The sequence below is a fragment of the Oryzias latipes genome, chromosome 24 (genome assembly GCF_053564925.1).
Source record: "Oryzias latipes strain Hd-rR chromosome 24, Olatipes_Hd-rR_3.1".
Classification (NCBI taxonomy): Eukaryota; Metazoa; Chordata; class Actinopteri; order Beloniformes; family Adrianichthyidae; genus Oryzias; species Oryzias latipes.
This window is the reverse complement of record NC_136260.1, coordinates 18,658,604-18,683,263: the sequence shown is the minus strand read 5'-3', so window position 1 is coordinate 18,683,263 and position 24,660 is coordinate 18,658,604. Positions and strand designations below refer to the sequence as shown.

The following is a 24,660-nucleotide window of genomic DNA, read 5'->3' as shown; positions in this document are numbered from 1 at the left end:
GAGAGGTGGGAGTGCAGAGGCCAAACGCTGGCAGAAGTGGGTGTTAAACGAGGTTGAAATTCCTTTTCCTTTAAATGCACCGTTTCCTGGTGATTTATGGATGGAGTCCTGCTGGTCATCAGAGTGGCGGCACACCTGGTTCCGTCAGAAATGTAAACACCGCTGTTTTGCCTGTAGCAACACAGCAACCCTGTTTGGACATGTAAGGAAGATTTTTCTCTGGTTTCTTTTTGAAAATCTCTGCACTCAAGAAGAAATCCCATGATCTCTGCCAGCATTCTTTCTCTGCCTCTTAAAGTGCACAGGATTCCTGCCGCCAAATACAAACATACACGGTTTGAAAAGCAAAGACAAAGAATGTACACTTTGACTCAAACAAAAAAGTAAAAAAAACATGCTTTCGGAAAAATTTGACATTTAAAATTATAAATTTAGATGTCGAACTTTTATTCTGAAAAGAAAACACGTCTTTAGAAAAGTTTCAGCCAGTAAAAGTCCTATAAACCACTAGTGTTAACTAAAAATCCTAGTAATCTTTAAGCATTTTTGGGGGAAAAATTACAAAAATCAGACAATCAACAATCTGTTAACGTACGTTTGATTAGGAGTTCTGTTTGCATTTATCTGCAGGATGAACAGATTTTGCTTCCATTCATTAAATTTAAGCAGTTTGGGACAGATAGAAGCAAATCCACTCAATACTCTAAAATGGTTAAGTCTCAACTTCTCCTGATGCCAAAGATAAAACGCCACACCTTACGTCTGATCAGATAAAAACTTATAGTCCCATTCCGATCATCTTTTGATCTATTGTAAAAGCTTTTCCTAGTGGTCTTTTAATTATATTTATGCCCTTTTTAGCCAAAATACAAAAAAAACATAAAAAGGTAATTTTCTATGTCATAGTACAGTGGCGGTAGTTCGTTGGAAATTTGCCTTTGCATCATCAAGACTGTTAAGCGCAACGCAACCCCGCCCCCCTTCCCCTCAACATACGGGAGTAGGAAGCTTGTGGCCCGCCCAACATGTTTTCTATGAAACCAAAATGCTCTTTTTTTAAACAGCATTTTTTTTAATCTGCTCCTGATTCAAAAAGATTTGGGAAAAAAACAGTAAAAAACTCAGAAATGCAATATTGTGCATAATCTTTCAATACATGTCCTCCATCATCAGAAAAATACCACAAAACAGGATTTTCATCATACCAGGTCTTTAAAAAAAATATATATATATATATGTATATATATATTTTTATTTTTTATTTTTTTGTGGAATGAACGGAATGTGTAATTGTGTAAAGAATTTACAGAAAAATGTAAGTATAAAGATATGTTTGATGACCCTCATAGGTCGTGTTGATCTGGCATCTGTGAAGCTGTGGTCACATCCACCAACCCCGCTGGGGGCTCTTTTTTTTTCCCCCCATTTATCTCAAACACCGCACTGATAACAGTTTAATGGTCATCATGACAAGGTGAAAGTTGACCGTGGCCTCGTCAGCGAGGACAGATTAACAACAAAAAAGTCCCTGTTCAATGTCTCAGTTCTGTGTAGTCTAACATGAAATGAAATCATCCCATTGATTTGATTTTCAAGTCCATTTAGATTCATTTCTTTTGATTCAGGCATTTCCCCCGATTATCCTTATTTTAATGGCACAGTATAGTTTTCAAAGCAGCAAAAAGCGGCTCTTGATGAGACGAGAACATGTTTACATAATGGCTGTTCGTGCATGTTTGCACCATCATCAGCTGCTGAGCTCCGAGGAGTTCAAGGCGTTGGCCTTTAGCGGAGCGTTTTGGCTTCTGCTCTGTTTGTACGTGGGGGGCTATTTGCTTTGTTAACACTTCTGCCTCTACCTAAAGCTTTTTACATATATTAGCTCGTGCTGTGTGTCTGCACCAAACCATGTTGTGAAACAAAGAACGAAGTGGGTTAAAGACTAAGTGGAGTACTTAAGAGTCCCGCTCCTGCCGCTCCTCAGGCTAAATGGCCTTCTACAATCATACTAAAATCTACATGATCCAATGGAATTACACTGATCTACAGCCTTCAAGTGCCTAATTTACAAACTCTTAAAATATCTGAAGAATATTCCGAGTTAAAGCTGGATATTCGGTGGAATATTGGGGAATCAATCCACAGGCCTGTTCAGCCTGAAGAACACCTGAACCATCAAGACAAAGCAGCCTCACCAAACCTATCTACTAACTTGGACACGTGTGAGTAGTTTGGACTGTAAAAACAATGGCAACCAAAAAATTGTCAGAAGAGATGGAGGAAATTAAAAAATCACTATCCTTTATGAGTTCTGAGATAAGTAAAGTTGTGACTCAGCAAAAAAGTCTCATGGATCTCCCTGAGGATATCAGGCAACTGAAAGAAATAATTATTCAAAAAGACCACAAGATTGAACTCCTGGAGCAAAGGATTGATGATCTGGAGCAACTAGCAAAAAACAAAGATGTTATCATCACTGGATTTGAAACTAAACATCGCAGTTATGCCAAAGTAGCATCTGGAGTGGATGAAGGTGAGGACGCTCCTACAGAGGAATTAAAGTCACTGGAACAACAACTCCTGCAATTTCTGAACACAAAGAATATCACTCTGGAAAAGCTAAACATCTCCAGCTGCTACACGATTCCAAACAAAAATCCTAAAATGAAACCATCTGTTGTTGTGCAGGTAATCTCTGTAAAGCAAAAAATTGAGCTACTGAGACAATCAAAAAAATTAAAAGGCTGTGGAGTTTACATAAACGAAAGTCTTACAAAAAATAATGCAGAAATAGCAAGATGTGCTCGACTGCTAAAGAAGCAAAACAAAATTCAAGCAACTTGGACCAGGAATGGGAAGATTTACATCAGACCCAACGGGGTGGAATCTACACGCTCAATGATGATAAGGAACATGAAAGAACTGGACCGTTTCAAATGACTGACATAAGAAGGTATGCTGGGATCGGGTTTGGGACTGTTCAAACTGGACTGGATGCCTGATAATTATGACAGACAATACAATGAAAAATAAAACAAGTTGCAAAGTTAACTCAGCTACAAAGGATCACTTATTGCTGTGTACAGAAAATCAGTCTGATTCATACATCCAAGATCAATCTGAAAACACAAAGCATGACTTTGAAAATGACATTGACCCGGACTCAAACTATTATAATGATCTTGAAATTAGTTGTAATTATTATACAGTGGAACAGTTTAACAGCAATGTGGACATTCAAGAAGGCTTATCAGTTATTCACTTCAACAGCAGAAGTTTATATAAGAATTTTTCTTCTATAGAATTGTTTCTTAAATCTTTAAAAAGATTTAATGTGATTGCTGTATCAGAAACTTGGCTTGATGATAACAAGATGGTGGAAGTCAACCTTGAGGGGTACGAGCTTTATACTACCAATAGAAATAAAAGAAAAGGTGGAGGAGTGGCTCTATACATTGAACAAACAATAAATAGCAAAATTGTCGATGAATTATCTTACACTATTGATAATGTTCTGGAATGTATCACAGTAGAAATAGAAGATGGTCTTTCAAAAAAGATATGGATTAGTTGTGCGTATAGACCACCGGGAACAAATATGGCCAACTTCAATGAAAAAATGTCTGAAGTTTTAAATACTATGGGCACAAATAAAATAAAAATAGTATGTGGTGACTTTAACATAGATTTAATCAATCCAACTGGTTTAAATCAAACAAGAGAGTTTATCAACTCAATGTATGGCAACTGTTTATGCCCAATAATTAATAAGCCTACACGTATAACCACAGAATCAGCAACGTTGCTAGATAACATATTCACAAATAGAACTGATAAAGAAATTTTGGGAGGCCTTTTGTTTTGTGATATTACTGATCACTTGCCTGTGTTTGCAGTGTTGAAAAATGTGTCTTCAAAGAAAATGTATACACAGACCCAGGGAAAATGGATAAGGTGTTGCAGTTCTGATAACATTGATTCATTTAGGAGGGCCCTATGTAATCAAACATGGAATGAAATCTATGCTTCTACCAATGTGAATGAAGCTTATGATGCCTTTCTGCATCGATACATAGAGCTTTATAATTTAAACTGTCCAAAAATTAAAATTAGTCATAAAAAAAATAACGAAAAGCCTTGGATAACCAAAGGTATTGAAAAGGCTTGTAAAAAGAAAAATGCACTATACAGACAGTTTGTAAGAGAAAAAAGTAAAGAAGCAGAAAATACATATAAAAATTATAAAAATAAATTGGTGAATATAATAAGAAATTCTAAAAAACAGTATTATCATAAGTTAATTGAGCAACACAAATTACACATGCAAGAGACTTGGAAAATAATAAACAAATTAACCAAAAAAAACAATAAGAAACAAGAGTATCCAAGTTATTTTAAAAAAAATGATATTCAGATCAGAAACCCAATGCTTATTGCAAATGAATTAAATGAATACTTTGCTAATGTTGGAAATAAACTTGCAATGGAAATAAAAGAGCCAATAAAGAAGTTGAAAGAACTTAGTATCCAATCAAACAAGTTCTCAATGTTTCTGTCTGAGGTTAGTTCAAATGAAATACTAGAAATTGTAAGAACATTTCAAAATAAAAGATCCAAAGATTGGAATGACATTGATATGTCATTAATTAAAAACACAATTGAGTTCATTGTTGAACCACTAACTCATATATTTAACATGTCTTTTAGGGAGGGCATTTTTCCAAATAACATGAAAATAGCAAAAATTATTCCCATTTTTAAAAATGGAGATCGCCATATATTTACAAATTACAGACCAATTTCATTATTATCCCAATTCTCCAAGATATTAGAAAAACTTTTTGTTCAAAGAATGAACAATTTTATTGGAAAGTTTAATTTATTGCATGAGGATCAATATGGTTTTAGGGCTGGTAGATCTACTTCAATGGCGATAATGCATCTAGTTGATCATATTTCTTCCTCGATAGAGAAGAAGAAATTTACTGTAGGCGTTTTTGTTGATCTTCAAAAAGCATTTGATACATTAAATCACACTATGTTACTTAGTAGGTTACAGAAATATGGTTTTAGAGGAATAGCATATTCCTGGTTAGAAAGTTATCTTATTAACAGATGTCAGTATGTTTATTTCAATAACGAAAAATCTGATATGTGTCCTGTTACATGTGGAGTACCCCAGGGGTCCCTATTGGGTCCTATATTATTTATTTTATACATAAACGACCTTTGTAAAGTTTCTGATTTGTTAAATTGTGTTTTATATGCTGACGACACTACTTTGTATTTATCTGGAGATAACCTGGAAAAGCTTCTTTCAGACATAACAAAAGAATTATCCATAATCAAACAATGGTTTAATTCAAACAAACTGTCTTTAAATCAAAATAAAACCAAGTACATTATATTTGGCTATAGAAAACGGGAAAACATCTCTGAGTTAAAAATTGAGGATGTTGTTCTTGAAAGAGTAAATGAAATAAAATTTCTGGGAGTAATCTTGAATCATACATTATCATGGAAACCACACATAACTTATATTCTCTCTAAATTGTCCAAATCATTAGCCATCCTACATAAAGTCAAATATTTTTTAAACACAGCTACATTGTATATTCTATATTGTTCCTTCATGATTCCTTATTTGACCTATTGTTTAGAAATCTGGGGGCATAGTTACAAGTCAAATACAAAACCTATTTTTATTCTGCAAAAAAAAGCAATTAGAATTGTAAACCACTCTTCATACAATCAATCCACAAAACAAATATTTCCTAAATTAAGGGCAATAAAATTTTATGATTTAGTTTATCTTAGTACTGGAATTTTTATGTTTAAAGTTAAAAAACAATGTGTACCTGCCAAAATACTGAGTTTGTTCGAAATAAAAGTTGATAATTATGATTTTCGAGGTAAAGATATGTTTAAAAAGAAAGTGGTCAGAACTAACGCATTAAGAAATAGTGTTTTTGTTCAGGGGGTCAACATGTGGAATTTATTATCAGACGAACTGAAAAATGCAAAATCCATACTGCACTTTAAGAAAATGTATAAAGTTAAAATGTTTCAAAAATACCTTCTGGACTGAGAGACTTTGGTGGTTGTGAGGTCATTTTGAGAAGTGTTTGTTTTGTTTTTGGTTTTTGGTTTTTTCATCTTTTTTCTTTTCTGATTTAAGGTTCTAACAGTTTGTAGGTAGATGTAATGTTTGTATTCAGGGTTGGGGAAATAAGCCTTGGCTTCACCCAACACCTTTTTCGGTTAATTTTGTTCAATGTTTATGTTATGTTTATTTATTATTATTATTATTATTATTTTCAATGTTTATGTTGACATTGATCAGTGTCAATGTTTATGTTGATGTTTTTAAGTTTGTTTGTTTAACTTAACCGAAATAAAGTTTCCTCAGCCTCTCTTGTATAGAAAGAGACCTTAAGATGGTGCAGCTTCTCACTCCATTAACCTCACTTTTAGCTGCAATGTTCTACAGATGGCATAAGGTAACCTAACCTTAAATAAAATGAAAGGGAACAGACAGGCTCCAATGTCAATATTTGTTGTTTGTAGCTGTTTGCCTTGAGAGCAGCTCTCCCCGCATGCTGCTGTGTTTTAAGGTTTCACAGTCAGAGCTATTATAGACTCCAAACAAAGACTGGCTTCCGTCCAAAGAGACTGGGAGGTGGACTGACTTCTACATCCAGATTTAATTAATACAACTAATGACCCCCTTCACTGAATATGGTGTTTTTAACGTGTTCTTGTGGTATTTTTCTAATGTTGGAGGGACATACATACAGAAAAATAAGACAATCAGTAGCTGGGATAGGCTCCAGCAACCCTGTGAACCTGAAAGGGATTCAGGGGAGGGATGGATGGATGACAGAAACGTCTGCAGATTGTAATGACTGCACTGTTTGTTTGTTTTTATTTTAACAGCTGACTGTGTTGGTGTTTCTATGGTTTTTGCAGATTGTTTTATCAAATTTGATCCAAAAAATTACCACTTTTCTGTAAAATTCTTTAAAGGCATAACTTCCTGTTGTACACTTCCTCTTACATGTATGCAAACGAGATTTGTTTTCATGTGAAAGAAAAAAAAATGTAAAGTTTAAAATACAACGGCAGGCTCAAGATGAACTATAAGTTAAATTCTGTGCAGCCAAGAAATCATAAACAAAGTAATTTTAAAAGTCAGCAGGAAGGAGGAAACCTTCAATTTAAAATGTAAAGTGAATACATTTTCAATTATCTATCATAGAAGCAGACCTTTTTCTGTTTTCTCTCAGAAATTGCAAGACTAAACATGAGCGAGCTTCACATTATATTTGGAATGTCACAAATGTGATTTAGGTAGCCCAAGTCAGAACCTGACGACGTTTCCTGACAGCTCAAAACCTCAGCTGTCTGTCTGTCTGTCTGTGGGCCGAGAGGTCGGGTTACCAGGCCGGCCTTTGCCAAGTGGGTTAAAGATGAGAACGCAGCCTTGGCACCTCCCCCCCCAGCAGCCTCATCAGCGGTACGCCCTGCTGCTGAAACTGAACACAGCAAAACACCTGGATGCTGATTGTTTGCTCTACACATCCCGCTGTAAACAAAACCACAGCTCAGCATCGTCAGGGACCGATTCGGTCACACGCTTATCACGATGCAAGCAAGATGGACTCCAATCAAAGTCCAGACTTTGTTTAGGCCTAAATCAAATTTCTTTAACACAACCTGCAGTTCAGCAGCCCATAAGCCCCCGCAGCTACGCTGACGTAAAAAAAAGTTCCTAATGAATGTTTGATCCTACATGGAACCGTCTGTTGAGTTATTTCCATCAGTTTTACATTCACTGACTCCATCTGTCAAAATGTCTTCAGTTTTTGCCTGTTTGGCATGATTTTGATTTACAGGCTTATTTAAGTCGACAGTATGTTTCCTCCTCTAAGTGATGACTAATGAAAATCCTTCACATTCTCACATGTTTTACCTAAAACTATTCCACAAAACTGAAAGGACATGAAATATTACACTATATAATATCCTTAGTGGTAGGGATGCAGGTTCAGCAACTGAAGATGTGCAGCAAAAGCGCATCTGAAAAGTATTCCTGGTTATTTATACAATATTTTAAAATGGAATGAAAAACGTCCACATTTAGGAGCTATTTGGTATTCAAATGTTTTATATATTTTAGTTTTATCCGTATTCTTCTGTCTGTAAATTTTTTTTTGTTTCAAAGCTTGTTTTAGTCACTTCTGCCCCCCAATGAGCAGCGTTTGTAACCTCATTCCAGGTGTTTCTAGAAGTTTGTGACATCACTTTCAGGTGAAGTCAAACCCGATGAACTTTCCGGTCACGGCAGCTTTTCCTTTTTTGCAGAAGTGCTTTAACAATACCCGCTCGTTTCCCTGAAATCAGATCAGCAGTACTTGGTTTTACCTCAGCGCTTCTTAACGCCTCGTGCAGCTGCAGAGGATTCTGGTTTCTGCATGATTATTTCAGCTGCAGGAAAACACCACGACAGCCAAATACTACCAAAGGCCTGAAGCTTGCAACCCTCACAATTAGAGCCGGCTTTGGTTTCCCTTTTGCCATCAGGTTACAGTTTAGAGCTCAGACGGCCAACCGAGGATTTAAACTGTTTGGGCTCGGGCTGACAGTAGAAATCGAATAATTTATTCATTCATGGATTTAGATTAGATGACAAAAAGCGACCATGTTTCTAAAAGGGGTGTGGTTTCCGTCTTGAACTTAGCATGATTTCACAGTTTTAAAGAGCTCTGATGAAGCTGGATGGACCAAAGACACAAGACAAAGTCTAAAAATGTCTCTTTAAATCCCAATAAAAACTTAATTCCAGGTTTTAGTCCAAATTTGTAAGTGTTCTGCAAACATTCTGCCTAAACCCGTTTGATATTAGACACAAACTGTACCTGGTTTTGCAATAAAACATTGCCTGTGCAGTTCTGCATAAATCCCATTTCCTGATTGAGTCATAACTATTGTGTCAGATCCAAAAGAAGCATGACTGGACTGAAGGTTCTGTTTTCTTAGCCCTGTCCTTTACAGTCTTCAACCACTTATTTCCCTTTCACTTGAATGTTTTTTTTTAAGGATTTATGTTGGGATCATACAGGATATTAATGATCGCTGAATCTACGTTTATTCACGTTGTTCGCTCTTCCTGCAGCACCGGGGGACCCTTCCTTCAATCTCTCCTGATTTTTCAGAAACGTGAATTGATGAGGTGATCGCAGTTTGCTTCCTTTCCGTCATAATCGCTTTTTTTGGCTTTGATGTGTTTTTTTTTTTCCTGAACACACAGAGGAAAGGCTCCAGAGAGGAGACGATAACCTTTGTTTGAAGGTGACCACCATCAGTCTGTGTGAGAGAGACCCCTTCTGGCAGCAAAACAGACTTTCACGCCCTGTTTTTACAAACACCTCCTTTTTGGAGTTTTCACTTTCTTTATTGGATTACAAATTAGTATTAACATTTAGATATATTAGAATTTAGGTAAGAAATGACAATTTGGATATTGAAACTTTAGCTTATGGATTTGTAATGTGAATTGTGTTGTATTTATACACATTTTTTTCCATATTTTGATTGTATTTTCACCCAAATATGAACATTTTTATTACAAATTGATAAAAAGTAATTAAATTAGATTTAAAAACTTTACACAAACCTTAAGTTGTTTGACCCCCTGAAGCCCGTTTTGTTTCTAAATGAAAAACGCATTTTAAACATTTTTAAAAAGTGTTTGTCTTCTTGGTTTTAATCTTTTTTCAGGTTTTTAAAGCTTCATAAATGAGGTCTTCCCTTTCAGTGTTTCAATAACTGTAATTTCTTTTTTTTTAAGCATTAAATTGACTGAACTTGTGACAATTATTGTCTCCTATGAGTCCCTCTGTCTGCCGTCAGAGTTCCCTCCATAAAAGCAGCAAACACAGAAAATTGTCGACCGCTCCGTCCAAAGGCGAATCGGACTTCCAGGGTTGAGGCTTCTTGCGTCTTTTTGCTGAAAACATTTTGAATTGTTCTCCGTTCTTCTGTCTGTCTGTCTGTCTCCTTGAAACTTCTGCAGGATGTACCCGATAAAAGACGTTCCTGTGGAGGCAGAGGCCCTGACTGACTGGCTGTATCAGAGATTTGTGGAGAAAGAAAAGTTGTTGACTTACTTCTATGACAAAGGTGTGTTAAGACCCACATTTTAATAAATAGATAGAATATAAAGATTGAAGATGGGAGGGAATGAATCTTTGTTGAGCACATTGAACATCTCTCTTTAGACAGTTTTTCAGCCTGCAGTCAAAGGGATTCTCAGTTTCTACGTGTCTCATTTATTCACAGCAGAAGTCTTCTCGAGGCATTTTCTACAGAAGTGGAGCAGCTTCACTGTGCAGCTAATCAAAGACAGCTCACTGTGAAATGGTCAATGCATTAGAATAAAACAGCTTATTATAAATTCACTTTTGCATTGTTCTTGTTTTTGGTGCTTCTATTTAAAGACCCTCTCCGATGAAAATGGTGTTTTTAACATGTTCTTGTCACATTTTTCTGAAAATAAAGGACATGTGTTAAGAAAATTAAGCTTCAAATGGCATTTTTGAGTAGTTCTTTATTCAAGTAGTTGTGAATCAGGAGCAGATGAAAAAACGTCCACAACTCAGAGGTGAATTTCTAATGAGCTGCTGCCACTCTGCAGAAACTACGTCCTAGAAAACAACACAGGTTTTTCAATTTGGCCTAAAAACACCATAATTGTAATGAAAAAAACACTGGAAACACTTTGAAAATGGATTAAAAGATGATCGGAGCGGCTCCACCGATGTTTCATTTTGAAATCTGTCTATTCTGGGTCAGAACAATAAAATGTTTGTCTAAGAGAAAACTGCCCTGGCAACCAAATACGAACAATAATTCTCATTTATTTCCAATGTGGAAGCAGTTGAGAGATATCCTAGTAGGACGTTTGTAAATTTAGGGAGAAATACACAAAAAATAAAAAACTTGTGGTTCTTATATCACAGTCTATTTGACAGTTTTTATCATCTTGAGACGCATCCTACCTTCTATTTCCTGAAACTGTACTCAACCAGCAGCAGAAAAAGTCCAGATTACTAAACATATTTTATAAAACAAATAGGATTTATTCTTTTCCCTAAACCCGCCTAAAGCATATTAATGAGCGGGTAGAGCTCTAAACTGAACCGTCTTTCATTTTCCACATTTATTCAAATGGTTGTTACTCCCAGTTTGTGTCTCTAAAGTGTTGTGTTTGTGCCTCCAACAGGATCCTTTCCTCCTCTAGAAGGACAGAAGGAGGCGCTTTCCCGGCAGATGACCCTGGATCCCGTGTGGCTGTGCAGCATCCAGATCTTCGCTTTCGCCTCTGGCTACATGTGGTACAGCGTCCTCCAGTACCTCTACTGCTGTTTATTTTGAGCGCGCTGATGGGACAAACACTTCTCTTGGACCACTGGGGAGGCCTCGGGATGAGTATGTGTGTGGCGCAGCTTCCTTTTCCCCCCACGATGACTGAATGTACATTTGCGGCAGCGGAGAGACTCGTTAGGAAACGACTAAATAATAAAAAACAACAAAAATGGAAAAAACCCATACGGTCACGGTTTAACTTGCGCGCAGCCCCAGCGCCACAGGAAGCGGTCATGCCCATCCCTGCTCCCATTTCCACGTTTACACATGCTCATACATGTACACACCGACATACACACACTTCAGGAGATTCTCGGGACCGGACTCGACTCCTCTCGATGCTTCAGCTGTCGTACTTTTACAGAGGAAGGAGCGCAGACGGACATGTGCGGGGGGCAACAAAAAAACAAGACACTGGAAGTGAACTTTCTGCCCGGAGAGTCGCTGAATCCCGCCGTACTCGTCAGTCAGCTCGCCAACCAATCAGCTGTCGGCACCTCCTAGAGCGAACGTTTGAACAGACGCTGGGGGGGGGGTCCACCCACCCTGGCCGCTCCCCTGGCTTTCATTGCACTATGGATCCATACTGCCCCAGATGCTCTTCTCCCCTGGAATAGCCCCCCGCCCCCCCCCCCCAAAAAAATGGTAGCTGTTGATGTTTTTATTATTTCTTTTATTTTCTTCCATTAACCTGCATATCTTCTCAGCATCTCTCATTCGATTGTTTTTAATATCGTTTTGTTGGGACTCTGTGCGCCTGTGAGGTCGTGTTGTGAGCTTGCTGAATAGCGGGGGGGGGGGTGTCATGTTTACATGCTGAAAGCCTAAAGCATTGTGGGTATGATGCATTACTTTTAATGCCTATTTAGAAGTTGAAAATAAAATAAAATAAATCGATTCACCTGTTCACCCCCCCCCCCCGCAGTTCAACCCCCCCATGCACATGTGCAGACTCTTGCCTCATGCAGGCACTCATACTGCCCTGCTGGACTCTGTAGTTTTACAAATATTTAAGCCATATGGTTAGAATCTTGGGGGATGGAAGAAAGAGAAGGAGGAACAATATTTTTTTCAATTGAAAGCTAATTTATGTTCAACATTCTATGATAGAGACTTCGGCTTACATGATTCAAGGTGTCATACGTGTAAATTCACAGCATAACCTGCCTAAGTGAGTGTGAGTGACTTTACCCCCATTTTTGATATCTATGACTCGCATTGTGGCGTCCAGACTGTCACCTCCAGCGGTCAAATTCGATTTTCTTTTAATTGCAAACACTGTTATTTTCTCCATGTAAAAGTATGTTTAAATCTTGTACATAGAGAGAGAAAAAGAAAATGTTGGAAAACGGCTGGTGTCTCTTTTTTGGTCCTTTAATGATATTGACGACATTTATTTTGAAATATGAATGTTTTTTGTTTTTTTTTAAAAGAGTTATTTTACCCTCACTTTTCAGTATTATTTTTCTTTTTTTTTTCTTTTTTCTTTTGCAACATGTGCTTCACAACGTCGTAGCTACTGTAGGTCCGCGTGTTCGGCACATGGGCCCGACTGCAAACTTTTACAATAAAGAGGACTTAGTGAAACAACTCTGACGCCTTACAGAATGTGCTGGTTCATCACAATCCCAAATAAAGCTGTTTTCTGGCATCGCTGCAGACACATCTGATGTTTCTGTGAAGATGGAAAACATCCTCATCACAAGCTCAGTTTAATTGCCAGGTTTAGTTCAGAGAATTAGGTTAAATACGTCATAAAAGGAGTTTTTGAGCAACGTCTTAAGCAGCGGTAGTAAAACGGCTAACAAGGGCTGCCTGTGGAGGTAGGTGAGAGCGTTTGAAATCCGAGTGTAAGTGGGATTTGTCCCGCCTCTTTTTCCAGTTTCCCTCCATCACAAGTGACATTTTTTTTCTTCCTATTTGTTGCACCTTTCGACCATGTTTCCAGAAGAGGAAAGACGAGTGTTTTCTCAAATGTGATTTTAGGAAATTGTCCCAATAAGGATTCCAAGTGATTTTACTAAAACTGTCTGTATTTTTCCATTTTGTACTTCTCCTTTAAGTCCAACTTGCGCTGCCATTTTACAACACCAACAGCCTGTGCTGGAATAAAACTAAATGACCCAAACAAGTGTTCCGCTCTTTATTAGACTTGGAGATTGAAGATCAGCTGATTCTGTCAAGCTGAGCTGGTTTGAGTAAGAAGACCTTGAACCTGAAACTAAAGTTGTTCTGGTTCCAAATATCAACACTCAGAGAAGCAGTAGCCTTTTCCCAGCGGCTTTGAGTATTAAAATGAAGACGTTTTCCAGTTCCGTGGTCCTATAAGGAAGTTCAAACGATCTGAGCACAAAGGTTGCACCACTGTGTTCAGACGGCTGGTCAAACCTTTCACCAAAATGAAGGAAAATATCTACACTTTGTCTTTGCCATGTTCCATGCAAAACATTCTCCTTCTGCATACTCTCATTTCATAGTTCAAACTGTTTTTTAGAGTTTTTGTTACTGTGAGCTCGGATGGAGGGGATCTGCAGGTAAACATTAGGGTTCCTGTTGCAAACAGACCAGGAAGAATCTTAATTCCTCAGCTCTAACTCTCTTACACCTACAGATAAGTTCGAATTGCAAAAAGAGAATGACATTAAATATGCATCAAGGTTTCCAAAATATCAGCAGGCTGTTTGGTGTTCCCTCCTGCTCAATGTCATCCTCCTCGTGCAGAGAAACGAAGCTGCAGAACACGTGGACATTCATGGACGGCGGCGGCAGCATCCTCTGAGACGGCAGGCAGGCACGTTTCCAGCTAGTTAAACCAAATGTGTGTGGAAAATAAATCAACATAAAAGGGAGGAAAAAGAAGTGAAAATAAGAAACTGTTATCAAACTTTGCAAAAAATTAGAGTCATTGTGCAACTATTGTGTAAAGTAAACACAATATTAACACAACCAAGGGATAATTTGGCAAAAGTAGGGAGGAAGTCTGACTGACAACTTCTGCCACTGTCTCCTCTTTCATGACAGCAATGGAGAACCATTCCTTTAGCTGTTTGCAGACGACACTGCTTTATTTCTAAACAACGATGCAGAGGTTGTTAAAGCTCTAAGCAGGATTCAGTTAGTGTATTATTGTCTAAAAACACAATAAGGAGGGAAGAAGTCAACATGGCAAACTTGACATAACGAATAGTTTAAGTCTGAGAGTACGATATGCACCCCCCCAGTGAGTGTGTATTTTGTAGTGTGTTCATCCTCTACTGGAGTTTGCCTTAGGTTTCGTACCTGAGTTGTGATTTTTTTTTCCCTGTATTTTTATACAAAAAATAAATTAGTGGGAAAAAACACAATTTTTGTATGAAATTCAACAAAAATAGAAAAAGTAGCAATAACCATAGAGCTATCTTTTCCTGCTCCTGCTTCTGGACCCAGAAAAAGGAGTCTTAAGTCACAACGACTGTTGCGACACCAATTTGTGCCTCAGGTGAGGGGGTTATTGTCGCTCGGGCTCTGCTCGTTCCCTCTAATGGGGGGCAGTTGACATCACAGTGGCCTGAGCCACCTGTACGTCTTGTCTTCAGCTGCCAGTTTTCCAATGGTGTCTCTCCTTCCTCTCTCTTCCACCTCACAACTGTCCCTGGCTGATGTCCAGCTTTTTGAAACAGTGACCTTTGGCGGAGGGATTTTTGGCAGACCGGTCCAACACTCTCTCAAGAGCAGACAGAGTTGTGGGGATAATCTGACTTGTTATGCTGGCTGCCCCACTGAGAGGCTAGACCACTGTCCCAGACGCTGCATCCATCTCCAGTACGGATCACACGTTCACAAAAACCAGCTGTCGTGGTTAGGATTTGCTCCAGTCACGCTTCAATTTCACGGGCTGGAAATTACCAACATGCTACTTCCCACCTGTCAATCTGTCACAGCACCAGAAAAGGGATGAAAAGGTGCACAATGCTAGAGATGATCCAAAGCCGTTTGAATGTTTTCGCTCTGTGTTTCAGTCTGAAAAATACAATGTGACGCCAGCATTTTTTTCCTTAAACCGTCGTGCCAGAAGGCATCCTGCTGCAGTGAAGCAATGAAGTGAATTCAGAGCCATGGCAGATGTAGGAGCACTGTGAGAGGTCACTGTCTTTCACTGCCCTGCAGGTCAAATCAAGGGACCGATGACTGTAGGATCTGCTTCCCATCCATCTTAGAATGCATGCTTAGAAAATGCTGTTGGATGAGCCAGTGACCTTTAAGTACATTTACAAGCTACCGACAGGGTTAAATTTATTAAATTCAATCGAAGGATTGTTCTCATGTGACTAGTTATTTTAAATGCAAAAGAAAAAAGTGCACTTGGCTTTATTTGAAAAATCAATTTATATGTGGATAATACGAAAAAAGTGTTTTGTAGCAATATTGTTTCCCAAATTGTTCCCCACGTTCCCCAAATAAACGTTTTATTTGTATCTAGTATGTTCAATTATATGTCAACAAATCCGTAAATCTACTGCTTGTTTTTGGTGCCCTCTAGTGGACAGGGAATAAACATGCTTCTTCCCGCTCTAATCTCGCGGGTTTTCAGCTCTTAGCAACGTGAACAAATGCGTCCTTGTTTGACCAATCAGAGACCGTCGTGCCCGTGGGAACGAGCCAATTAGAGGTAAGAATTCTGGCACCGATTTAAACGGAGAAGCAGCACTTCCTGTGTTTTCAACTGATGCCAAAGAACACGAGTGTTTTGAGGAGATCGGCTTTGGACTTCTTTATTATCTGGATGAGCAAAAAACATAATTTAAGTAACTACTTGAATTAGATGTTCAACTTTTCTAAGGCCTATCTTTACATTTGACGCTAACGTGAAGTTTGGAAACTTTTAACGTTGGTTTCGGTTGACGAAGGCAAGATGCCGTCCTGTGTTGATGACTACGAAGTGCTGTACACGATAGGCTCGGGCTCCTATGGAAGATGCCAGAAAATAAAACGAAAGAGTGACGGGAAAGTGAGTATTTATGGCACAAGACACGCATACAGTATTTTCTTAAATAAAGATACATAAATACACGGTGTGAATGTTATCTAATTGATAAGTCATGAAAAAAAAAACAATGACTTGCTTCTCTGTAAATCAATAACGACACAAATGTACTTTAATATTTGGGAAATTACAGTTTTTCTGACATTAATTTCACAAGAAAAAATCTTTAAACATAATTCAGTATCAAGGAAATGTAGCATTTAAATGTTTTTTGTCATTTATCAGTAAAACATAATATTTTTTACTCAAACACTTGAACTTTAAGTTTGAAAAAAGGACTAAGATGAACATGTTCTTGATGGTTAAAGCATCTCTGCTCTCTAGATTCTTGTGTGGAAGGAGCTCGATTATGGCACCATGGCTGAGTGTGAGAAACAGATGCTGGTCTCAGAGGTCAACCTCTTGAGGGAACTCAAGCACCCAAACATTGTGAGGTACTACGACCGCATTATAGACCGCCGTAATACCATGCTGTACATCATCATGGAGTACTGTGAAGGTGGCGATCTGTCTTGTCTCATCAGCAAGTGTATCAAAGAGAGGTAAATAGAGCAAATGGGAAGAAAGAAAAAGCAGTCATCCTCTTTCTATCTGCATCATCATGTGTTGTTTTTAAATGGCAGGAAGTACTTGGAGGAGCAGTTTATCCTGCGAGTCATGGTGCAGCTTTCTCTGGCACTAAAGGAGTGTCACCGGCGGCGCGACGGCAGAGCCACCGTCCTTCATCGGGATCTAAAACCAGCCAACATCTTCCTCGATGCAAACCAGAACGTAAAACTCGGCGACTTCGGTTTAGCTCGGATTCTGAACCACGACACCAGCTTTGCAAAGACATTTGTTGGCACACCATACTACATGTCTCCAGTAAGTTATTTAACATTTTTGGCTTTTTTTAAATTATTTTTTCTCTAAAAAAAATCTCTAAAGGACATTTACAAGGTAAAAAAAATATTGTACTTGTTATTGATTAGTTTTTTACACTTTCTATTCATTCAGGAACAAATAAATAGGATGTCATACAATGAAAAGTCAGATATTTGGTCATTGGGATGTTTGCTGTATGAACTCTGCGCATTATCGTAAGTTTTTTTTTTTAAGCTTTTCCATCCGCTCCCTCGGCTGTTTGATCTAATGAATTCATGTTTGGATTTTTTCCTCTTTGAGGCCTCCATTCACTGCTTACAACCAGAAGGAGTTAGCAGAGAAGATCAGGGAAGGAAAGTTTAGAAGAATTCCTTTCCGTTATTCCGAGGAACTGAACTCTCTTATCAGCAGAATGCTCAACTTGAAGGTCTGAAATAAAGGATTGATTGTTTTCATCCTGCAATAGACGATCTGCTGAGCACCAGTCTGCTTTTTGACAGGATTACCTGAGGCCGTCTGTGGAGTCTATTCTTCAGAGCAGTCTGCTGAGTGTCGTGGTCGAGGATGAGCAGAGAAAGTCAGAAGTTCGACCCCGAAGGAAGTCGGCAGACTCCAGCAGCCCCCCGCAGAGGCTGAGTGAAGCGCCCCACGTCTCAGCGGTGGAGCTCAGGCGGAGGGAACAGGCTCTGCGGGACAGGGAGAAAGCACTGAAGGAGCGCGAGGAGAGGCTGGAGAGTAAGGCTTTAAGTTATTTCTGAGGCTAAATCAAGGGGAGAATATAGTTCTTTGGTTATTCTGAGTGCAGCGGCCTCCATTCAATGAGAAACCAGTCCTTTGGATTTGACTTATCAGAGTCTGAGATACTTTTCTGAAATTGTGAAACAACATTTGAGGCCTTGAACTGTTCCGCTGCCAAATTGCACAAGAACTAGAAAACATTTCTCTGTTCCCACGCATGGGTTCATCCCAAAGAAAGGGGTTTGGGGTGTCTTGCTCTCTTAATAATTATAAGCAGCCCTTTTCGAAGCAATCTTTGATTAATACATTTATTCACAAATGCTTCAATCTGGTAGATTTTATATTTGCTGTACTTGTTTCTGATGTTCCTTATAAAACGCTTGAGGAGTCGGAACGTGATTATCCATCCTCTCAACCAAAGTGTTGCCATCACATCTGTCCACACACAAAAGTTTGAAATGCAAGGTGTTTTTTTCTAAACTTTGTTTTCAACAATAATCTCTCTTTTTGTACAAATAAATTGTGTTTTCTGTTGTCAGGAAGGGAGCAACAGCTGTGTGTTCGTGAACAGCTCACAAACGAAAGGCTTGCAAGGTAGTCTCTCTTTTTGTCTGTTGCATAATGTAACAACTGCTGGTTTTTGAATTATCGTGTAAAATCCTTGAGTCAATTCTTACTTTTTATGTTCTGTTTTAGAGCAGAGAGTTTACTGAGAAATTACAAGCTGCAGCAGCAGAAGGACCTGATCTTTCTCGAAGACATAGGTAGGGGAATCCAACAAAGACCTCTGGACTTACTGAACTTAGATACAGCTGGGCTATGAATTTATGAATGAATGAAATATTTATTGTGTTTATATCAAGTAAATAAAGTATCTTTTTTTTGTAATCTAACAATGAACTTTTATTCAATAAACAAGTTTTAAAGCCATTCTCAGCTCAAACCAAATTCTTGACAAAAGAAATCTGCCTGATTATTAAAAAGCGCTTTCAAGTCGTGTTAATCAGATCCCTGCTGTTTGATTTTAGATGCGGAGATTTTGTCTCCTGGGAAGAAGAAGGTCCACTTTGCTGGTGAAAACATAGAGAATGAGCAGCCAGAGGGTCGCCAGAGTGCAACGTCTCAGGACTTGATGAAATTGAGACTGCAGGCTGCAAAGCTACGCGCCCAAAAACTCAGCGAGATGGAGCAAATGTGCCAATTCAAGAGCAGGCAGATGCTCGGCATACGCTGAGCGCATCCTGATGTTCTTCATGACTGAATTACAACTGGATTTTATGTTTTTATTTAATAATTGTTTGGCATTTTAGTGAAGCTAATTTATCTTGTGTATTTCAAGTTTTGTTGTTGCTCTCTTTGTTGTCCAACTATATTTTAAATGATTTATAGATTGTGTAAATGTCAATGGCAGCTGTTGAAAGTGTTAAAATAGTGTGCACATTATTGCTGTTTTAACAACCCTTTCATTAAAAAAAAAGATTTTATGAACCACTGTTGAAAATTAATAAACAAAAATGTCACAAATGGGTTTTTTATTTATTATGAACAGACGAATTCAAAGAGTAAATAAATGATTTTAAATGTTGCTTTGAAGCAATCAACATAAACGAGTTAAAAGAGAAACAGTAAATCTCATAGTCCAATGACAATTTAACGTCTGCTCTCCACGAGAGGTCATCAGTTTCTAATAAAAACAAATGTGAGTCCATCCAAATGAAGGAGTAAGCCAGGGTAGTTGTAGTGAAGCGTGCCTGACCAAAAAAAAAAAAAAAGGAAATGAGTTGTCGCGGGATTTCAGTTGTGGACAGCGTGCGTAGCAACCCTGGTTGTCCTGCTAAGTCACGCCTCCTACTTGCGTGATTGGTGAAATAGACCAATCACATGGGTTCTAGTTTTCCACTCACCAATGGGAACGGTGATGGGCGGGTCTTGCCCTTCGTGTTCCGTGTGAAAACTTTGCCCGGCTCGGGTGCAAAGTTTCAACCGTCTGCAAACTGGAAATCGTCGGCAGATGAGTCTGGAATATCCTGGAAAAGAACACGGTGTATTCACACGGTTACCAGGTTTAGGGCTTTGTGGAAAAATGTTTGCGGTGTTCGTTGGGTGTAGATGAGTGATGGTGGCGGGTGGTAGATAAAAACAGACCGGGAAGACGCAGTAGCTCGGATTTTATTGTCTGTTTGGAGCAGTTAGCTTAAACGTAGGTTAGGGAGCTAGCTTACCGTCGTCCCGGTGTCTGTCGTACATCTTAGACATTTTCTAGACTAAAACTTGAATTAAAAATACTAGTAAATTTATAAAATGGCTTGCGAACCCAACCGAGCGCGCCTGCTCTGTATGCTTTCACTGACTTTTGGCTTCTTCCTGGTGGAGGTGGTGGTCAGTCGCATCACTTCGTCTCTGTCGATGCTGTCGGACTCCTTTCACATGTTGTCCGACGTGATCGCGCTGATCGTGGCTTTGGTGGCCGTGCGCTTCGCCGAGAAGACTCAGGCCACCAACAAGAACACCTTCGGCTGGATCCGGGCGGAGGTGATGGGGGCTCTGGTCAACGCCGTCTTCCTCACGGCGCTGTGCTTCACCATCGTGCTGGAGGCGGTGGAGCGTTTCACCGAACCCCATGAGATCGACAGCCCGATGGTGGTCGCCGGGGTCGGCGCGGCGGGGCTACTGATCAACCTGCTGGGACTCTGCTTGTTTCATGGGCACGCCGGGGGAGGCCACGGCCACTCGCACGGGGGACACTCTCACGGGGGTAAGGGCAAAAAGGGGAAACATGGCAAGTCCCAGAAGGCCGGGAACGGATCTGCTGGAGAAGAGACCAACTACCTGGTGGGGAATCACACCAGCAACACCAAACCAAGCATGGGTATGTATGGAAACGTGCATTATATTTGACATGGTGGCGTTAACTGAGCCTAATCTTACTGTAAACAGCTCAGATTCCACCTTAAATCATCAGCTTTTCAAACAACTGCCTGACTAATCTGTATTGTGTTCTTGTCAGCTTCAGTCTTGACATTTATTTGTTTTCAAATGCATATAATTTGTTGAGTCACTACATCCCTGAAAAGTGTTGCGACACAAGCAAGACGTTTCTTGCTTTGTGAGAAGTACTCCTTTACCAAAGCTATCAAAACAACCTGGGATTTGTAGCCTTTATTTTGTGTTCAAAAAAGACCCCCTTCAGTGATGCTGATGACAGCCTCGCCTTCATGTGTTTCTATGAACACATCTTTTCTGTGCATAAGGATTTCAAAATAAGATTATCTCCTCCCTTCTTCATTCAAAGAAGGGTTAAAATCAAGTAAAGAACACCCTCCTCTTTTGTTAAGCCCTGCCAGTTTCAATAAATGAACCTTCATTTCTTCCACCCCTGTACACCGATTGCTATTAGTGGGTCATACATCAGAGACTCTGGGACTCGACAGCCCCGGACACATCATTAGTCCCTGATGAACGACCTGGAGGTGCCCTGAGAGAAACGGCTTCCTAAGCTCTGCCTTTTTGTTACTAAATCTGAATTAGGAAGACTCAGATGCCACATGCGAAGTTTGCTTTCTGTGTTTCACTGGTTTGCGCATGGCCCCGAGCTCTTGTGCTAAAGAATCAGTCACAAGGTTGAGGAGCCCTCTGCAGAAAAGCTGCTTTTGTTCAAAAGGGAAAACATGTTGGTTGATGTGATTGAACATATCACAGTGGACTAACGCAGATGTTGCATAGAACAACAATCTTCTTTAAACTCGCTGCTGGTATCTTGAGGTCAAAGTCTATGTGATTATGTAGTGTGACACTACAGAAGTCTAAACCTTCTTCTACGGTTGTTTTCTGCAGAGGTCAGCTGTAAAGACAGCACAGAGGTGCAGATGAACGGCAACACCCACTTCGAGGAGATGGAATCCGAGGCCGATGCGTCGTCGCAGCTCAACATGCGCGGCGTCTTCCTGCACGTCCTGGGGGACGCCCTGGGCTCCGTCATCGTGGTGGTGAACTCTGTCATCTTCACTTTCGTGTGGAAGCCCTGCGAAGGTCCAAGCTGTACGAACCCGTGCATCAACAGCCACAAGACAGACCACCGCCACATCAACCACACTCTAGTGGATCTGCAGGACACGGACACAAAAGCCGGGCCCTGTTGGGTGCTCTACCTGGATCCCACGCTGTGCATCATCATGGTGGGCATATTGCTCTACACCACCTACCCTCTGCTCAAAGAGTCCGCTCTCATCCTGCTGCAGACCGTCCCCAAGCAGATCAACATGCACCGCCTCAACGAGCGCCTGCTCAGCCTGGACGGCGTCCTGGCCATCCACGACCTGCACATCTGGCAGCTGGCAGGAAGCAGAATCATTGCCACGGCGCACATCAAATGCCACGACCCCACGTCCTACATGGATGTGGCCAAACGCATCAAGGACTTCTTCCACGACGAGGGCATCCACGCCACCACCATCCAGCCTGAGTTCGTCACCTTTAACTCCGAAACTCAAGGCTCCCAGTGCGAGCTTTCCTGCCGGACTCAGTGCGCTCCTAAGCTGTGCTGCGGACAGAAGTCTGCCAGTGACTCTAAAGCAGCTGCTGCCTCTGGCCTAGAGGTGATCAGCGAGGCTTCGGAGCAGGTTCCCAGCATTCAGGGGGGCCCTCGGACTGAGGCGGAGGTTGCTGTCACCAGAGAGGTGGAGTCCTCTGTGTGAGTCCGGGATTTCACATAAAGAGAGGCAGCAGGAAAACTACCACTTTGTGCTTAAGCATTACTCTCATTTTTAGAGGGTTTAATCACCCTTTTTCCCTTAAAATGACTTTTACTTTTTTATGACTTTTTTTTTTTTAAATGGTTGCTCCGACTTCACCAACATTCATCCATATGAACCTTAGTTTCTTTCAATTTTTCCTTCTTTTGATGCGTTTCCTGCCCAGAATGCCCTCTGCCTCCCCACCTTCCCTTGTCGTGACAGTATGGTTGTTCTGCATGTTCGTGGTCCTCACATCTCCAGCGGGGCCTGCATGAGTGTTCCTCTGTGACATGTCAAACCTAAAAGGTGTTTTCTGTGCCAAAGCTTCTCACTGCAGGACTGAGGAATCCTTCTTTCTATAAATGGACCATCGGAGCGCACATCAACAAGTTTTGTAGTCTTGCCTATGGACCTCTTTTCAAACTGTTTATGCTGTGAGCGAATCTGACTTTCAATATCCTCTTGCGTAATAAATTAAGTTTTTAAGTTATTAGATATGATCTATAGATGCTGTTTGAATATTTTAGTTAGGATACACAGACATTGATTTTGTTTTTCTATCTTTGCCCTTTCTCAGACGTGATGCTTTTATAATAATCTGTGTTTTCACCCCATTCTCTGAATCGGCCTTCAGCTGGAGACGAAAGCCGCGTCGACCGGGCTTGCCTTTCAAACAGGATGTTGTGGAATAGCACTAGGCGCAGCAGAAACGCAGTGGACGTCTTAGCAGCACGGTCTGCTACTCGGCCATGCATTCGTACATCCGAAGCCTTGCAGGCCAGAGGGTCAGGTGTGTTGTACAGAGAAGAGCACTATTTTTTTTTTTTTTTGAGCGATACACTATTTTTCTGTCTCAATCTTTTCTTTGAAAATGTTGAAGTCTTCATGAATGTGTTCTGCACCTTGTCACAATCCACACTGAGGAAATGTTCCTACAACGATCTGTTGTTTGCATGAACAAGCTGAGACCTTTGACGACGCTCCTCCCAGAGCTTGACTTGCTGCTTACCAGCTCCTGCTGGTATCCTCCAGTATATAACTCACGTGTGCGTCTGGATGGGTTCGTCTCATGGCGTTTGGACAACTCCAGGCTATTTGCAGAAATCTAGTGGCTCAGGTGGCCTTTCAAAAGCGCGACTTATTCCCGTCAGCACAGAGATCGTCTAAGGACGATACGTCTCCACTTAATGTTTGATGTGTATGCAATATTAAGTGTGTGCTGGAAAATGTATTCCACATTTCAAATGTTTGGTCACTTTTCTTGTCATTTATGACTTGGGCTTTGTGTGCAAATGGAAAAGCGTTTTTATTTTATTTTGGAAATGACATGTCAGCTGATGTGTTTTTGATATAAATGCATATATATATATATAAATATATACAGTATATGTCCCATATGTCTTTGTGAAATAAAATGACTGTTTGGTACAGTTTAATAGAAAATGTGCTTTGCTTTTGCTTTATTTAAATCATAACAATTTTATTTGATCATTAAAATGCAAGAACACTTGGATCCGTTTTTAAAAAATCAACGCAAAATAATTGAAGATTTAAGTTTTCATGAAAACGTTCAAAGAAAAAAAAATAGTGCAAAATTCAGCTAACAGTTGCAAAAAGCTGAACCTAAACCCCTAAAAGCGATAAATGAAGTGAAGCTTGAACGGCTGATATTTCTCCAAGGCTAAGAAAACGCCGGAGCAGCAACAAAACCTCCAATCTGAACAGCGATAACGATTGGAGGTAATCCAGAATCTGAAGTGTTGCATAAGTCGACGATGACAGTTCCATGGCTGTCCTCTGTGGCGTGATTAGAAGGGAGCAGAGTTGGAAAAGCTGCTGATGGTCGGTGTGAAGCCGGTGGAGTTGCCACCAACT

The 24,660-nt window shown here is 40.0% G+C and overlaps 3 protein-coding genes across 6 annotated transcripts in view; all 3 read left to right on the top strand.

Moving 5' to 3' along the window:
- Nucleotides 1–13,558, top strand: part of lpgat1 (lysophosphatidylglycerol acyltransferase 1) — a 36,039-nt gene extending 22,481 nt beyond the window's left edge. Inside the window, exons 7-8 of one of the 3 annotated variants that reach the window (XM_023953027.2) lie at nt 10,076–10,182; nt 11,285–13,558. In XM_023953027.2, coding sequence (XP_023808795.1) covers nt 10,076–10,182; nt 11,285–11,436 — 259 coding nt within the window. In that variant the 3' untranslated portion in view covers nt 11,437–13,558. Of the gene's footprint in view, nt 1–9,175; nt 9,233–9,310; nt 9,355–10,075; nt 10,183–10,344; nt 10,461–11,284 lie in introns of those variants that run through there. The other 2 variants (XM_023953029.2, XM_023953030.2) reach the window with 2 other exon arrangements.
- Nucleotides 13,559–16,071: 2,513 nt separating this feature from the next.
- nek2 (NIMA-related kinase 2) lies at nt 16,072–19,576 on the top strand. 2 transcript variants are annotated; one of them, XM_004083442.5, is made up of 9 exons: nt 16,072–16,414; nt 16,775–16,992; nt 17,074–17,314; nt 17,447–17,529; nt 17,615–17,741; nt 17,815–18,049; nt 18,592–18,646; nt 18,749–18,816; nt 19,081–19,576. In XM_004083442.5, the coding sequence occupies exons 1-9, from the start codon at nt 16,319–16,321 to the stop codon at nt 19,284–19,286; spliced, it is 1,329 nt and encodes a 442-aa protein (XP_004083490.1). In that variant the 5' UTR covers nt 16,072–16,318; the 3' UTR covers nt 19,287–19,576. The 2 variants fall into 2 exon arrangements, with proteins under 2 accessions (XP_004083490.1, XP_020570124.1); XM_020714465.3 differs by having other exon boundaries at nt 16,114–16,414; nt 16,775–16,884.
- Nucleotides 19,577–19,836: 260 nt separating this feature from the next.
- Nucleotides 19,837–24,228, top strand: slc30a1a (solute carrier family 30 member 1a). Its single transcript, XM_004083565.5, has 2 exons — nt 19,837–20,921; nt 21,887–24,228. The coding sequence occupies exons 1-2, from the start codon at nt 20,354–20,356 to the stop codon at nt 22,744–22,746; spliced, it is 1,428 nt and encodes a 475-aa protein (XP_004083613.1). The 5' UTR covers nt 19,837–20,353; the 3' UTR covers nt 22,747–24,228.
- The last annotated feature ends 432 nt before the right edge of the window (nt 24,229–24,660 follow it).